General features: G+C 36.6%; 1 protein-coding gene across 30 annotated transcripts in view; it reads left to right on the forward strand.

Moving 5' to 3' along the window:
• The window catches only part of Nrxn1 (neurexin 1), a 1,058,343-nt gene that overhangs the window by 444,036 nt on the left and 596,705 nt on the right, over nt 1-17,602 (forward strand). For all 30 annotated transcript variants that reach the window (XM_085690899.2, XM_087907274.1, XM_087907282.1 and 27 more), the window contains 2 exons: nt 10,229-10,612; nt 16,253-16,456. In XM_085690899.2, coding sequence (XP_085547025.1) covers nt 10,229-10,612; nt 16,253-16,456 — 588 coding nt within the window. The remainder of the gene's footprint in view (nt 1-10,228; nt 10,613-16,252; nt 16,457-17,602) is intronic.

Genomic DNA, 17,602 nt, shown 5'->3' on the forward strand with positions numbered 1-17,602 from the left:
TATTTAATTTGATCCTTAAGAACTTTCAAATAAAAGGATTAAAATGAATATGGGAACAAGGCATGATCCAGTGCTTTGAAATATTATATTGTAGATGGTATCAGAATTTCAAGTATTTTTAGAATGAAATTTTGAAAATAACTTTGAAGAAAATAGATATTTGGCTCATATTTATAACAGAATAAAATTTAAAAAATCAGATTATCTGGTTACACCTTGGACGTTCAGAAAACTAAAAAAAAAACAGCAAACTTCAGATGTTATACTTTGTTTATTTAGAAATGAGGTACTAATAATATGAAAATAATACATGGCGAATATGAAGTTATTAGTTAATACAAAGAAATACGAGAACCCCAAAATCATCTAGTATTCATTTCATAGCAGACTTACGTTTGAAGATAGCTCTTTATAGTCTTTTTTTCTCAGATATATGTATATGTGTGTGTGTGTGTGTTTATGAACACATAGAAGCATGAACCTAAAGAAATAAAAATCTGATGAACTTTTCAATGGAGTCCATTACAATCTTACCAAATATTAAATGAATTCCATAATTCTCAAGGCAGAGAACATCTATTAATTTGTGCTTGACCTGTTTATTTTATCATCATTGCTTAAAGTTTATTTTAAATCTTCACTAAAGAATACCAAAGGCAGATAATATCTATACTAATTTACACAGCTCAGTTTTAAATTGAATGAATAGAACCATTTTCTAAGTTTTATTTGCAAACTTAAAGAACAATTAAAGCATGAGATTTTTTGTTGGAATTCACTGGAAATATTGAAGTTAATGTACCTGTTGGTATTTGATGGCAGATTACTTTTATGTGATTAAAAGCTCAAATAAGTGAGTTGGCACAATGTAAAATCCAAAGCCAACTTTAGCCCTTCAACAAATTAAAGAAGGTAGCTCACATCATGTGAACCCCACTCAGGGGAAGTTAATCCATTTTAATAGCTGCAGCTGTTAATATTTTACATCTATAGTAGTTTAATTAAGTTCTATATTTGCCCACTGCATTTGATCTGGCCTAGACTTGCCTATTAAAATTTGAATGAATGTATATACAGTTTCATTTTATCCAAAGAAAATTCTGAATTTTGCTGTTGAAATGCATGCATTTGTCGCTGAGTTCCAAGTAAGAAACACAGAATTTCAGAGTTAAATTTACCCATTTCATATTAATTATATTCAAAGGTTCTACAAAAATGATTTTCTATATCACAATAAAATAAAATAGTTTGGCTATTTTAACAGGACAATGTGGGCTGCCTTCTTACAGTGATAAAAGAAGGTTCATTGAATTCCCTGGGCAATCCCTAGTTCAATGCCCAAAAAGCATTTAGAAAGCCCTATTATTTGGGTTGTTAAAATAGAAGGACCCAAGCCTCCGAGTTGCTCTTCCTTCCTTCCTTCCTTCCTTCCTTCCTTCCTTCCTTCCTTCCTTCCTTCCTTCCTTCCTTCTTTCCTTCCTTCCTTCCTTCATTTGTTTTTTGTTTGATTGATTTTTTTTTAATGTTTCGAGACAGGGTTACACAATGTAACACGCTGTCCTGTAACTTGCTTGGTAGACCTAGCAAGCCTCAAACTCACAGAAATCTATCTGACTCTGTCTTCCAAGTGCTGGGATTAAAAGTGTGCACTCCCACTGCCCTGCCTGAGTTATTCTTTTAGTAACTGATGTCATTGATTTAGATACTAACTAAGTACAAACACTATAGAACTACTTGACACTAATGTAACTACTCATTTTCTTGATCAGATGTAAAACTAAATTCATAGTAGTGAACATAACTGAAATTTGAATATTTGCAACACAGTTTATTAGAGAAATTCATCTAAGAGAAAGTATATTTAATTTAATTCTTTAATCACAGTTCCTTTGGGGGCATGAAATACAGCTGTAAATACAGACGGATACCTTCAGATCCACCTTTATTCATATTCTTTGTGTGTGTGCGTGCTTTCTCTTTCTTCTACAGTTGCACACACACACACAGACAGACAGACAGAAACACACACCACAAACACAAAGTACCACATTGTCAAAAATACTCCTCTGAAGATATCATTTTTACATTCGAAGAATAGTAATAATCTTCCTTGTAAACGGACTTCTTTCCATTTAAAATCTCATTTAATTGTCATCTTGAAAGCCATTTACACAATACAGAAAAATAGGCACTGCCCTTTCAATGACAATAATGAGAACTTCTGAACCCAGACATTGGAAATAATTCAAGCAGAAATGTCTATCATTGTTAGACAACTTTACGAGCCTGGTATGGGAACAAGCTTTGATGAGAACAGGACTTTGAGATCTGCTTGTTCACAAGATATTGTTAAGCAAACATGTAGGTAGAAGGAAATTAACCAAGGTGGAAGTTGTCATCTCTGCAAAGACTGCATCAGGCAGCAGTCAGTGACAAGGCAGGTAATCACCCAGGTTGCCATTCTTCCTGGTTGTCCAACCCTGGGTCCTGTGTTCAGAAAAAGGGGTATGTGAGCAATAGAGGATGAGAAAATCTACATGAATTTGAATATTTTATGGAATTTTATTATGGATAGTGGCTTATGATCACAGTTATAATATGAGATATTAATATAATTAACTAAAAATGATCCTAATATGTTAAGCAAGGTAGTAGACAGAAACATGGGAGAGACATTGACAGGTAGAGGGCAAGTTTACCTTTGACCTAAACAGAGAACTCATCCAATGGTGCAAAAACTAATGACTAAGAGAAAAACTGGACTCTTAGTTTTTACCCACCTATGATGTATCTAAACACTCTAGTTCCCCATTTTTATCCAACTTGATCACATCAGTTTCTGGAGACAATGTACCTTCCTTTTGTTGCTTACAGAGCTTATAATTGGTGACTTCAGAGATGAAGTGGCTGAGTTATCTGCACATGACCATAATAAGCGCTGAATTTAGCTGTCAAAGGGGGAGCCATGCAAGCGTAGGCTTAATCAGGTGGAGTTGAGTGGACAATTTAAGTCTTAGAAAAGCAGTTATCCACTGTGCACATCTGAGTTGCTAGGAGAAGAGCTCTTTGTTGTTGAGTTGAGGATACTCTCGAGGTTCCTCATTCCTGCCAACTTTGCAGGACATCATTGTAATACATCTTTCTCAGCCCTCCTTCCTTTGCAGTCTTCCCTGTTCTCTCTCAGCTGATCCCAAATGCGACACCAAACAGCTGCCCAGGTATTTAGCTGAAGTATGAATTGTTCTACAATTAGGATGAGGTTAATGACTGTTTTCATAGGGCAAAAACATGGTTTAAATTTGTGTTAAACTCTTTGGCTCAGTCAAGGATACCCTCTCAAGAATTTTCGCAGCAAACTGCCAGTCATTTTTTTTTCTTCTCTTTTTGCAAGCTATCATTACATCTTGAGATCAAAGAGAAAACTCATTATTCTTGTCAAGTTCTGCTTGTGTACAACAGGGCACAGCAGATTGTATCAGTGGTTATTCATGGCTAAGCCTGCATTTAACAGCTAAGAAGCCATTGAGATTTGAATTGAAGTCAGAATTCTCGTTTAAGAACTATAAATTATAGAGGGAAAGGCACAGGCTCTCTCCAGAGCACATAATTAGGGGTTTGTCGAAATCACTGTTCAGTGTGAACAGCACTTGCTAGCTATCTATTACCAGCACTGATTTATGTGTATACCATTCTTGAATTGGCACACTTAGAAGGTGCTGCTTGAACAACCATTACATGAGTTCTCTGTTTAGGTCTTGAGATGAACAAACATTGGTAGTAGCCATCTGACTGCTGCTCCAAGAGCTTAAGTGAATGGTCTCACTGTGAAGGCAGAGGCTGCACATCTTACCTGAGATGAAGGTGTCGAGCCTCCCTTGGCCAATATGAACATGTGTTTCCTTATCTAATAAACCGTCCCTATTCAGCTCCTTTTAGGGTACTAGTGAGATGGAGCGAGTTGGTGAAGGAAGTGTGTGGCAGCTCATGATTGATAGGCAATTGAATTGCTTGAATAGTTTTCACAACTGCATGCAAGCATATAATAAAACACGCTGTACCTTATGAGTCTGCTTGTAGACAAATTAAAGGACACATGCTTGCCAAACTTATTCAAATATGAAGTTCCTGAAAATGAGCATGCCCGGCGACAGAAAGCTGTCAACTCCAGTCAAGTAACATTTCACAGCAACTGAAATGTTGCTTTACGGCAGCTGCTCAGGTTTCCTTTCTGCATCCACGGTGAGAGTCACTGGGGTTGTTGACATGAAACAACCAATCTCCTCAGCTGCAGAGCTGACATGGCTACTTTAGTGGCTTTCCGTTTTGAAAGGTAAAGGCAGTTTAGGTTTTTTTCTACCGGTATTTCTCATCTAACCCACGTGGGCGTGGCTTCTCTCCTACTTCCCCCAGCACTAGGCATTGGGCTTCCAAGATTTTGTCCTGATTTTTTATGCATGTGTCTTATTCCTTAATTTTCCGGCATATGGATAAATCAATGTAAATTTTAAAAATAAAATTAAGGTGATATTTTTATATTTTCTAACATCATTTCAGTTCTTTAAATCCTATATGAGATTTTTTAAAAATGAAAAGATACAGTAAATCACAAACACAGAATTGTCCTGACCACCCCAATCTTCCTTCCCCCAAAGGAATGTGGTTAATTTGGGGGGGGGGGTTGTCACTTATTTGTTCTTACAGTTTTGGGAGAATAATGCTTTTTGTCTTTTCTATCATAGTATATTATTAAAATATCTGTTTCTCTGGTTTTATTGTACATTTTCATTAAGTTTGAGTTTATTTACTAGAGTAGAAATTTGGCAAATTTATAATTTTGTGGAATCCAACAAATGTGTGCACTAATTATACAAAGATAAAATTGACAGTTAACTTGAAATTATGTGATGCAGTAATTCTATTCATTTCATAAAACGGACTTAGTGATCACCTTGTCAAACTCATTAGATTGCACAAAATCTACAGTGGGGCTATGAATCAAACTATTTGGTTAATTTTGAAAGCTAGTTACCTAACAAGCTAGACCTTGACTATCAGTTTCCTTCCACCAGACAAAAGCATTTTATACCATTGTGTGTCATTTACTCATCCTTGATTATAGCAATTTAAAATTTTGTAGCAATTTAAAACTTAAGCCCACATTAGCTTATGTAAAATATCACCTTTACTCCCTATTTCTATTCACTATATAACCTAATTATAGAAATATAATAACAAGAAAAAATGAATGAAAGAAAAAGCGAGTAGAAAAATATGAATGAACGCCAAAGTACAAAGTTGATGTCTGTTTTTATAATCAAGTGCTGCTTTCAACAGATTGTTTTATTTATACACAAATTATATGAAAAATAAAATTTTCCCTTCAGCTTTAGAACATTCTTATGCAAATACTACATTATTTACTAGCTGACTTTTAATCCTTTTCCTCTGCTATTAAAACTTCAGGACTAAATACTAATGTAATGAAAGTGGTCTGCACATTAAAATTGTAGAATATGCACCTGTCCAAGTATTGTGCTGTAGTTGTAGTTTCTCTAAGAGTTGAGTGCTTTGAATTCTTACATATTGAATCTTGAAATATTTGTCAAAATAAATTCTCATCCATAGCTCCCTTCCAAAAATTTTACTACTGAAATATGATAGTATTTCTGTAAAGTATTGATTTGATCTACTAGAAAATTAAAGGGCAATTAGAGAAGAAAGGTATCATGGAATGTGCATGACTTGGAAACCTTTATTTTTAAATTTTCCTGTGCTCACATATGCTGCTGCAATGGCTTTAACTACTTCTGATTCTATGAATACTCTGTTGCTTAAGTAAAAATGTCACTTGGTTCACATCCATAGTAAAGTCAATAAGAAACATCACAATAGAAATCACAGGGACATTCATATATGTTTAAATTGAAATGCAAACATCTAGTTAAGCTTTTGCCCCACCAATGGGATGCATTTTAACTCTTCAAAAAATTTCAAAATATACATATCATTATTTCCAACCCAACTTCTATGTCTTCTGTTTCCTTACCATGTTGTACAGAGATTCTCCTAAGACATGAAACCATAGAGATTGTTCAAGCACAGAAAATATTGATTATTTTTGTCATACTTCTTTTTGAATGTAGAATAGTCAGTGAATATCCAGTATACATATTTGTGCATCATTTTAACTTTGAACCTGACCAAATTAACATTCTAACTTAATGGAGTTGTTAGAGTAAAGATAGTTGTTTTCCTTTCTATTTTTCTTTCATATTTCATTATCTGCTCTCTCCCTGGGAACTCAAAAATTAGTATTCGAAGTAAAATATGGAATGTGGAGAAACATGATTGATGATAGCTTTGCAATCATTGTCTTCTGAACTATGGTTCCAATTTGTTAGTTCTGAAACTCATTTGATGATCCAGCCTTTGTTTTAACACATGAATATAATACATAAAATATCATGTATCTAGAGGTAATAGAATTTAAAATTTTTATGATGTTTTGTTTCAGTATGTGTGTGCACTCATGCATACATGCAGGTTCAAACATGCAAAAATATGTACACCTATGTAAGAGTTACATGAAAATTATGATCTTACTTATGTACTACTAATCAGCAAAACACTACTTTATGGTGAGGGGCCTTTGAGCCCCACCCTTGGTGGAGGAGCTACTGGTAGTTGTTGGCCTCTAAGGAGGAAGAGGAGGGGCGTAGGCACCTGTAGGTTGCTCATGTCCCAGTGGATATCCCTAAACCTATGTATGTGTAGGCAACACTAACTGAACTCTGAGGGTTATAAATGTGGAACTAAAATGAAGAGGACATGAAATTAGTATAGAGACAGCGAAGCAGGCATTAAGAAAGTTGAAAGAAAATGGTGGTGGGTGGACGTTGTCAGAATGCATGGGGTATAAGTATACACTATTTTCTAAGAATAAAAACATTATTTAAGAAAAAAACCTACAGTAGTAGTGAGGTTGTAAGGAGCATCTTACCCCAGACATGTCAATAAACACATATCTGAACTTTTCTTAACACTTTGTTCTAAACAGGCCCCAAAACCCCTGTAAATAATAACCAAGAGACCCAACTTTTACATTGCCATTGTTAAATCGGGTATCTATGGTTGTCTGAAATATTTAGTACAAACTTCTCTAAGAGTACAGACATGGGCAGCTAGAGAGTGAGCTTAGAAGTCAAGAACATTTGGTGTGCAAACATGAAGACTTGAGTTTGCACCCCAGCACAAATATAACAAGGTAAATGTAGTCTCCTGCACCCCTCCCTGTAACCCCAGAAGTGTGGCAGGACAAAAGAGAGAGTTTAGAGTATTGGGGCTTGCTTACTACAGCCTAACTGCAAACAGCAAGTTCAAACCTCAGTGAGAGACTATGATACAAAGGAATAAGGTGGAGCTTGATAGAGGAGTCAGTACATCAATGTACTACTCTGGCTTCCACACATACACAGGAACAGATACCTGTACACACATTTGCATACACAATACACACATATGTGCTACATACATAGTTCACAACAATAAATACATATGTATTTATTCTCTTCATCTTTGTTAGTCTCAGTGTATGTCTGTCTGCCTGTCTCTCTTTCTTCTGCAGGCCCAATGAGTTCTCTGGATAGCGTATAGGAGACACAGAGAGAGAATGACAGTGCTCTAAGCAGCAAATACCTGTATTACAGGGATGCCCAAGCATTCTCTTTATTTGGGAACTGTAACAGTGTGATTAAAAGCAACTTAGTTTTACCAATTACTGTTTAATCTTCCTGAGCTAAATTAAGTTTGTTCTATAAATAAAATGGAAATTTGGGGAACAGCCACTGGAAAAATATATCCTCATTCTCATCATAGTGTTTTATTGTTTGTTTTCTAAGTTGTATTTTTCAACTCAGTTCCTCTCAATTATGTGTGTTTACGTTATCAAATGCTATCTCTAGGAAGACTTCATGAAGTGATAACTTCTCTAGCCTATTATTTTTCACATTTGTCTTGTTGTCTTGTATTCAGATTTCTTTCTTTAGCTTATAGCTGCTACAGAAGCTAGGACCCATCTATGCATTTGCTGCTTAGATCTTTTAGACAATGCTGGTTAAAAAAACAATTTTTTAAATGAATGTAGCAATCATTCTATTAGATATGAACCTCCTCACCTCAATATTGTGCATTTCATTTTCCAAAATCACTTTTATTATATTTTCAAAGTAATATTGCAGAGCAGTGATTTGCTTCTAAGTGGAAGTTTTCTTCTAGATATTATCATGAATGAGAAAAATATAAATTAGCAATTTGTCTTTTTTCCCTTTTAAGCATCTTCCATCAAAATCGCCCACCGTTTATCTTTCCTTACAAGACCAAAAATAGCAATGTCTGTGAGGGTTTCTCCCCTGGGAGTTTTTCACTACTTTCTGTTCAAGTCTAGAAAGACAAATGCCTTCATAATGACTTGGACACCTGGGCATTCTGACAGTGGCTGCTATGCCCTTCTCCCTCAGAAAGACAAATTCCATTTTGAAGTTCAGCTCGAGATAGGACCTGCTGCCAGGATTTAAATTACTCCTGGGCACAAAGTAGGGAATAACAGCCTAACATTCTTAGCTAGAAGCATGCTTCTCCTTTGGGAAAACCCTGGGCCTTTTCCTGGGAAGCAACAATAATATATCATCATACTTGCATTCTCTTCCTGAACTTTGAGTATCCCAGAGACTGCATGAGTATTTACATACTTTATGGCTCCCCAGTTTCTATCTCTGTCTGTCTATACTCTATCTATCTATTATAATTTATACCCAAAATGCAAATTTGTGGGTAATTAGGTAGTGGGACTTTGTGGTGTTCAGTGAAGATCATTTGCATCATGAAGATAAAAACCTTTCTAGTGATAGATTACTGGTAGCAATTCTTACAATCTGACAGTATATATTCAAGTTTATTTTATCAAAAATGTGCTTCCAGTCACTTTTATGGATTCCACATTTTCTATATCTCTCGAATATTTCCATGTGAGTGAATAACTGTTCATTTAATACTTGAGGCTTAGAGGCTATACAGTTGCAAATCAATACATTTTTCCAGCTTGAAGTGAGGAAAAGGAAACTATTGATTTTGATAAGTGATTTGGTTTAAAGAGATGATGTGGGATTTCGGGTCTGGGCAACCAGAAAATGAACAAGCAGCCTCTGTCAACAAAGAGAAGCAAATGACTTTTTCTTGAATCTCTCACCAAAATGTACCGATGAACATTCCTGTGGTGTTTCTTACAATGTAGACTCTGTGTGTTTTATTAAACATGCAAAACAAACTTCTAGTGTTTTTACACATGTATAAAGATGCCCAAAGCAGGGAAATGAATCAATAGATGTGTGCACTGGGTGTTAAGTTTCACTTAAAATTGGAAATTTCTCAAATTATTAGATACAAACAAACAAATCAGTTAAAGACAAAAACAAAAATCTATCCTTGGCTCACAAGTTCATACTAAGTTTTTGTTTGTTTGTTTGTTTGTTTGTAGTAAGGTCTCACTCTTTAATCTGTATGGTCTGAAACTCACTGTGAAGACAAAGTTGGCCTCAAGCTCACACAAATTCTGTTGTCTTTGTCTCCTAAATGCTGAGATTAAATATGTGTCCCTCCATGGCCCCCATACTATCTTTGAAAGTAACACATTAACCACATAGAGTCAGACTTCACTGTAGAAAAATATCCATTTCATTATTGCATGATTTATTTAAATTTGAGCTGTTTAAAGTTGGTATCCATTATTAGTTATGTATACACTTTGGTTTTCACTAAGTCAAATGGGACCACATTAAATGTAATTTGTTTTATTTCTAAGCTATGTAATCACATGGATGATTTGATGTTCAGAAGTACCAGACACTAAAATTAAAAAGTAAGACATGTGTTATATACATATATGTATATACATTCTTATATACATATATATCTATATATACATATATAAGAAAATTTGATTTCAAAAAAAGAAGCCGTGCTTTTGAAAGATGGCAAGGAGAGGTATGTGAGTCTGAGGGAGGAAAGAGAAGGGGGACATGATGCAATTATATTTTAATTTAAAATAATAAATGATTAAAATAGAAATGTCTGGCTTTAAGGAGCTCACACTCTACCACATAAGAAGAAAAAGCAGAGGCCCAGATCACACTGTATGCATAAACAACTTCATATGCTCTTTTCCTTATAACAGGTACCATTTCTGTCAACACACTGCGCACTCCCTACACAGCTCCTGGTGAGAGTGAGATCCTGGACCTAGATGATGAGCTCTACCTGGGGGGCTTGCCAGAAAATAAGGCTGGCCTTGTCTTCCCCACCGAGGTGTGGACTGCTCTGCTCAACTATGGCTACGTGGGCTGCATCCGGGATCTGTTCATTGACGGTCAGAGCAAAGACATCCGGCAAATGGCGGAAATTCAGAGTACGGCTGGAGTGAAGCCATCCTGCTCAAGGGAGACAGCAAAACCGTGCCTTAGTAATCCTTGCAAAAACAATGGCATGTGCAGAGATGGCTGGAACAGATATGTCTGTGATTGCTCCGGAACAGGATATCTTGGCAGGTCCTGTGAGAGAGGTAGGATTTCAAAATTCTAGCAACTAGTCCCTAGAAGAAATGTTTACTAAATATCAACATCAAGCCTCAACTGAAACATAACTCCGAGTGAAGCAACCTCCAGTCCTAACACCCAGACCTGACACAGGTGGCTGGGGAGCCTTTAGTGCTTTTCAGAGGTCCAAACTGTGGGTACCCATAGCTCTTCAAGTGTGTTTGAGATGGCTAATTCACGACTGCTGCCTTGTTTGTCTTTAGCTGATCACAGACATGTTTTTATGTCTAATGTAAGTCATAGTGGTTTGTGAGCACCTCCCTTTCCTTGCTACGAAATAAAATGAAGCTCTCTGTTTTTCTTTTCCTCTCCCCTTGTAAGTAGAGGAACGGATATTGAAAACAGAATGAGGGTAATGCCAACAGCTTGCGTGGAAACCCATATAACAGAAGAGATAGCAGAAAAAAAATGGTTGCAAGCGTGTCCTTCTATCGACCCAGGGCTTTAGATGAATGGCTTAGTCACTATGCTCATTGTCACTTATGTTCTACAGTGAAACTAAAAGTCAATATGAAAAAATATTGGCGAGTTGCTCCATCGTCCTCTCGTGGTTTAAATAGCATTTCTCCCTGAGGTGCTCCACCTGAGCAGTGCCAGGCACTTCTCCCGAAGCCGGGCAGAGTTGATTCTTTTCCTTCATTCCTAAATAACTTATGTAATTTGACCTGAAAATTCAAGAGGAAAAGGTGGACATTTTAAAAAGGCAAAATTAAAATCTGCATAATAGAATTAGACAGGTCAGTTGATTGCTTCACATCATGTTGACACAGCCATTCCCTTTATGGTATTGCCTGATTATTGTAATCCCTGTGAATTGATGTTAGAATCTAGCTATTCCTACATACTGTGGCTTGTATGAGTACGCTGTTTTTAAATTTCCTCTTTGCTCTTTCCTCCCTAATTTGCTTGTTTAGCTTACTTTTGGAAAACTGCCAGAAAAGAGGAACAAATGACATAGATCACAAAGTAAAATACAGTTAGGTACAATATGAGATTAGCAGATTTGTGTGAAAGAAAATTTCGTTTTCAATTTAATCTTTCGGAAAGATGTCAGTTACTTGCCTCTCAGTTAAAGTGAAGCTGGAGAAAGTCTGTAGCTCCACTGTCTGAATTACAAAAACCTCCAGTTAAATATGTATGGTCCACCACCCTGTGGCAGTCTTCTGTCTCTGCACATGGCAGAATGAAAAGAGATGACGGAGCTTTCAGAGGCAGCAGGGAAGGAAGGGGATAACTAGATACTGCGATAAGTAGACATAAAGGTGGAGGACATGGGCAGATTTTAAAGGAGAATTTAGTAGCAAGCATCTTCACTGGGATTTAGCACACCTTTTTAACTTATGCTTAGCTGGAAACTTCTGCAGATTCCTTTGTCTCTAAGTCGGTTGTTTCTTGAGGATAAAAGGATGATATCATGTTATTCTTGTTCTGGGCTACAGCAGCATATTGCGAGAAGTATTTTCTCTTCTAAATTGATGTTTTACCCACATGGCTATGCCTCTCCTAAGAGCAGGGGTGATATAGGATGGTTGCCAGGCTCAGTGGCACAGAATGTTGCTTCTGTCCAGTCCTCAGCTGTGCCCTAATTCCACAAACATGAGATCATGCCTGGAACTCTCGGTTTCAGAGTCCATAGGAAGTGTTTGACTGTGTCTCTATACACCCATACCACATTAGGTGACTGATCATGAGATTCAAACAAAAATTCTTGAAATAAAAAGACAGTTGTAATGCTTCTGTTTTGTCATTCAGAATAAATTGATAGAACATGCTCCCTTCTATGCACTCCACATCATAGAGAATGGTGCTGCATTCATTCCACATTATGCAAGCAAAGAAAATTGCATAAGAAAAATATCTGTGACTTAAATAGGTAGATATTTTATTCTATGCCTTCTGATATTTTAAGAAAGACTAATACAGAAATGATGTCCTTCACAGATATTAAATGTTGTGCTTTTTGTTTCTCATTTTTAACAAAATGAGTTTTGAAGGTTAGATCACTTAAAAATTATCCTGAGAGCTAATGTGAAATAAGAGCACTGATGTGCTCAGAGGTCCACTTCATACTTGTCTGTTAAAACTCTAACAGATGGAGGGACAGATGTCAGAGCCATATAATTTGGCTCCCTGTCTGATTTTTGTTGTTGATCACAATATGTGACTGCTTTTCAGCAAAGCTGAGCACAGGTGTACACTTTAGACTTCAAAAAGGAACAATGCAGGAACGTAAATTTATCAAACCTAATGACAAGGAAGAAAGATAAAGAAGACAAAGTAGAGACGGATTTTCTTCCTCATTGGGAAGCAGTGTCTTGGAGTTATCCTTCTAAAGGACTATTTTTTATGTTCCAAACGATAAAACAATTTTCCAAATGTTAAATGATGCTACCAAATATCATAACCTTCAAATGTCAGAATGTTGTCTAACATTTATTTGGCACATTCTAGACTACAACCTTGTGCATTTTCTATTTCTTGCCTAATTAAACATCAACTCTAATTATGAGGAATCATTTAGGCTTTCAGTTGTCATTTATCAACAAGTTATCTTCACACTGAGATTTGTTTGAAATGACACATGGGGGTCTCTAGTTTTATGACTTTACTATTACTTCATTCCTGCAGCTTTTTGGAGCATGGTAAAAGGCTAATGAGCTTGATTTATTCTCTACTCTCAATTCTACTTCACAATATATTCACAACTAATTATTAATTGTGTACTTCTAAAAAGATGTGTCCTCAGTTTAATTTTCAAATTAAGCAATTTTTAAGAAAAAATGAAGTTATTTAAAATGTGATTGTTATATAGCAGAGTAGTAATATTAATTAAGCAGAAGAAAGCTAACAAGAGTTTAGTCTTTTCATCTGTATGGTGGCAAAGTAACACTCTATAACGATTTATTACTTTTATTGAGTTACATGTTGCTTTGCATGATTGACCAAAGACAAGAAAGAAAAAAAATGAGTGTCAAATTTTATTTAAGTTAAACTGAAACACTTTTAGAGCTCATTCTGACTATACAGTCTTGTTTTAGCTGTTTCTGAAGCAGCTACTACCTGGTTATCTGTATTGACTGCTACCATTTATCACATTGCGTCATGGAGAAACTTCTTTGAGTTGAGAAACTGATGACACAAGACAAAGTCATATGTTTTAGGATCATATTTTATGTTCTCAGCTATTAGGTCTCTGACTAACAACAGGATATTTGAATAAACAAGAGCCTTTTCTAGTTTAACCTTTAAATTATTATTTTCTTTGTGCCACACATTACCAAACTTGATTCGCCTGGTATTAGACATAATAAATGCTTCGTTGCTCTGCAGAGAGCTTATGCAAGCCTGCTATCCACATGCAGAGCGTTCTCTCATGTGTTTTCAGTGTAGATGGCAGTTGTTAATTCAAAAAGCATTTATGGTGTGGTGTCTGAGCTGTATCTGGCTCTGTTGCTCACCTGGTGCCAGAGTGCTGAGCGACTGGTCTGCTTCCTTGGGGCACTTTCAAAAGGGCAGATGCAGCTGATATCACACAACAAATGAGAAATAACAATTTAAAATTAGTGGCTTGATACTTAAATATTGAATAAACTGAGGAGGGAAGCCATATTGTCCAGAAGAACATTTCACCAAAAAATGTAGATTTCTGAAAGAACCAAAAATTAATAGATGTAGGGTGAGAAATTTCCACATACAGGCATTTGTGAGTGCAAATGATTTAATAATGAATGGACCTGGAGTGGGTGGCCTAGATTAACTGGAGAGAATGGCAGTAAGAACTGAGGACAGAGGGGTTCTAATTGCAAAAGCAAAGAAGAGGCATGATTTATCTATCTAGTAGGAAAGGTTTCCCTCTGTAACCGTTCAACTTGGCTGATGTGTGCAGGAAGAGTAGACATAGCTAGTCCACAGAAATAACAAAAGAGAATAGGGACTCAAATAGTAAGGTAAAAAGGTAAAAAGCCACTAACTGAGATTTTAAAGAAAAAGTATAATTATAGCATGATGGTCTATAAACTTGAAAACAGACTGCACATGGTAGAAAGAGTAAGAGAAATCCACAGAATGGACTTTGTACAGTAATGTAAACATCATTTAGTGAGAGGGAAGGGATTAGAGGAGTACATTTACAGTGTGTTCATTTGTAGAAAGGTGAATTAAGAATGAGACTATAACTCCATTTTACCTGGAGATGTCAAATGGGCAATAGATGAAGATGTCTTCGCGCAAAGCAGAAAAGGGAAGAGAGCTCACAGGTCGGTTTAGATCCATTCATCCCAGACTGCATGGAGAGAGCGGAGGATAAAGGAAGGAGTCCTAGAAACAGAGGGCGATACTTTGAGAGATTCAGGTTTCACATTCAAGCCTTGAATGAGAAAAACTGATAATTAAAGTCTCCTGGAAACTGCTTGACTGTCCAGACTTTCAGAAAGATAAACTTTGAAAGCCACACCAGAATAAAATCTTAATTATGAACACAATAACACCTGTAAAGCTAATGACTATCCTGTGTAAATAGCCAAGATTGATGAGAATTTTCAGCTTATTTTCATACCAGGTAGTTTTTCTTTTATTAAATGACACTTTGAATTCCCAGAAGCAGCATGACTCATACTTGTTTCTTTATGCTGCAGTACCAAATGGTACCTAACACTGGGGGAGCTGTTTCTTGAAGCACTGTCATCAGCGATTTTGCCACCAGTTTCTTTACGTGTTTAATAAAGTGTTTGTGACTTCTGTGTACATTAATTTATAAAAGCATAGCACACAAACCCCGATTCCTACCCCCACCCCTAATCGATGTGTACAATTATGGATGATTTGCTGGCCATTCGGTATTTTATAAACTAAGTTTGTACTTACAGACATTTAAAATAATTTCTTATTTGTCCAGGAACCTGAAAATAAGATTATGTTTTAAGGTAACTCTAAAAAGTTCCTCATTAAGCTTAATCACAAAGTAGAATTCTCATTGCTTACTGTTGACATGTTGTTGGTTCTTATTTTCTTCTTTGGAATATTAACTTTGGTAGAGAGGATGAATTCTGTGTTTCTGTAATATTTCTGCTTTAGAGAAGATAGTATAAAAATGATGGATAGTAGTTTCTGGGGTCATCCCCGAATTTTCTACCCAGCCCTGGCTCTAGATATCTTCCTCTAGCACCCCTGGGCTTCTGCTCATCAGTGATCCTTGAGAACCAAGGCAAGGCTGACTAACGTCAGAGATAGTGAGAGCCCTCACGGTTCATGCACACATGCACCATTGCGCTGTTTCTAACCAGGATTAGACTATAGCTATTCAAAACAGCATGACCTATGTTTTTTTACTAAGGAAATGCTTGTAAAATATTTATAGCCTCATATGGATATTCCTGTAGCATATGCTATACGGGGAGCAGCTTTCTGAGTGGTAACATATACTTGACAAATGAAAAAGTCTCTGCAAGAGTGTCCCTTGCCATTACGCAACAAGAAACTCATTTCTGTAGCTGATGCGTTGATTTAGCCGTTGATGTCATGTCAAGAGCACTTCAGCATACTCCTCCTTCCCAAGTGTGCATGTACTATACTAACCAAAACTGAACTGTATCAATTTTCACCCACAGAGGCAACGGTTTTGAGCTATGATGGAAGTATGTTCATGAAAATTCAGCTCCCGGTGGTGATGCACACTGAGGCTGAGGACGTGTCTTTACGGTTCAGATCCCAGCGTGCATACGGTATTCTGATGGCGACCACTTCTAGAGACTCCGCAGATACCCTCCGACTGGAGCTGGATGCAGGGCGCGTGAAACTCACGGTCAATCTAGGTAACAATATGCCTTCCACCATTAAGCGGACACTCTCACTTTTTGTTCAGTTTTGCCTGCAAATATTTATCAACTAGTCTGTTTGCTATGGAAATTTAAAACAATTAATTAATGCTTTGTTGGGCACCACTTCTTTATGTTCTACACGATTTAGTGTTTTGTGATTCCTACCAAAGAGGGGTCGGGGAAGCCCTATCAGTGAGATAATTTTGAAACCTTGAATTATGAGGCTTTAAGATGTCTCAAATTGGATTTTTTTCTTGTTATATTTATTGATGTTCTAATGGGTGATAGATGACACCCTTGCAAAATAAATGAGTTAATGAATAAAACAAACAAATAAATAAATAATAAACAAACAAGGGTAGCATGTGTTAGATAACATGCACATGAAGGACCCATTTACACTTTGCGCCTAGACCAGTGGTTGTTCCCACTTACTCCATGGGCTTCTCCTTTGAATAGTCATCTTTATGCTCCACCACCTTTTCTGTTTTGAAGTACTGTGTGGGATATTTTGCTGTCATTCAGCAATCCACAACCCTTCAATGCCCAAAGTCTGCGGCCCGCAGCAAACAGCCACGAGAACAATAAGGACACAGACTCCTTTGCAGAGAGGTAATGCTTTCCTGATTAAGTGGACTTTCAAGGAGAGTAGCTACAGTAAAACCTCACCGATATACAGGAATGACGGAGTAAAAACAGAACAAACTAAAAAAAAATTGATGTGGAATTTTAAAAGCTGAGCACTTTTTTATTCTTTAGCTAAATTTAACTAATCTAACCTCAAATTAATATAGTTGTGAAATCTTGTGAAGGGGCAAGCTTAGAAGTTTACTTCAGTGAATGGGGAAGAAAGGTTCCTCCCTAATGAGATCCCGATTGCCTGCAAGTTCCACCATGAGCTTCTCCTGAATCCTGGAACTTAGCTTTCTACCTCAGCTTGGCCTTTCAGAATCTTTACTTATAGGGGCCCTTCCTCAAAATGCCTCCATACCAAGCGAAGATTTAATATTCTGCCCAATGAGTTTCAATATCATCATCAAATCCAACCAAGATAAGTGAAAATAAATGAGGTTTTACTGTGCTTTATGTCAGTATTAATTACATACACTCACACACAAACACACCACACATGCACACATA

The sequence above is a fragment of the Myodes glareolus genome, chromosome 6 (genome assembly GCF_982192425.1).
Source record: "Myodes glareolus chromosome 6, mMyoGla1.1, whole genome shotgun sequence".
NCBI classification, from domain to species: Eukaryota; Metazoa; Chordata; class Mammalia; order Rodentia; family Cricetidae; genus Myodes; species Myodes glareolus.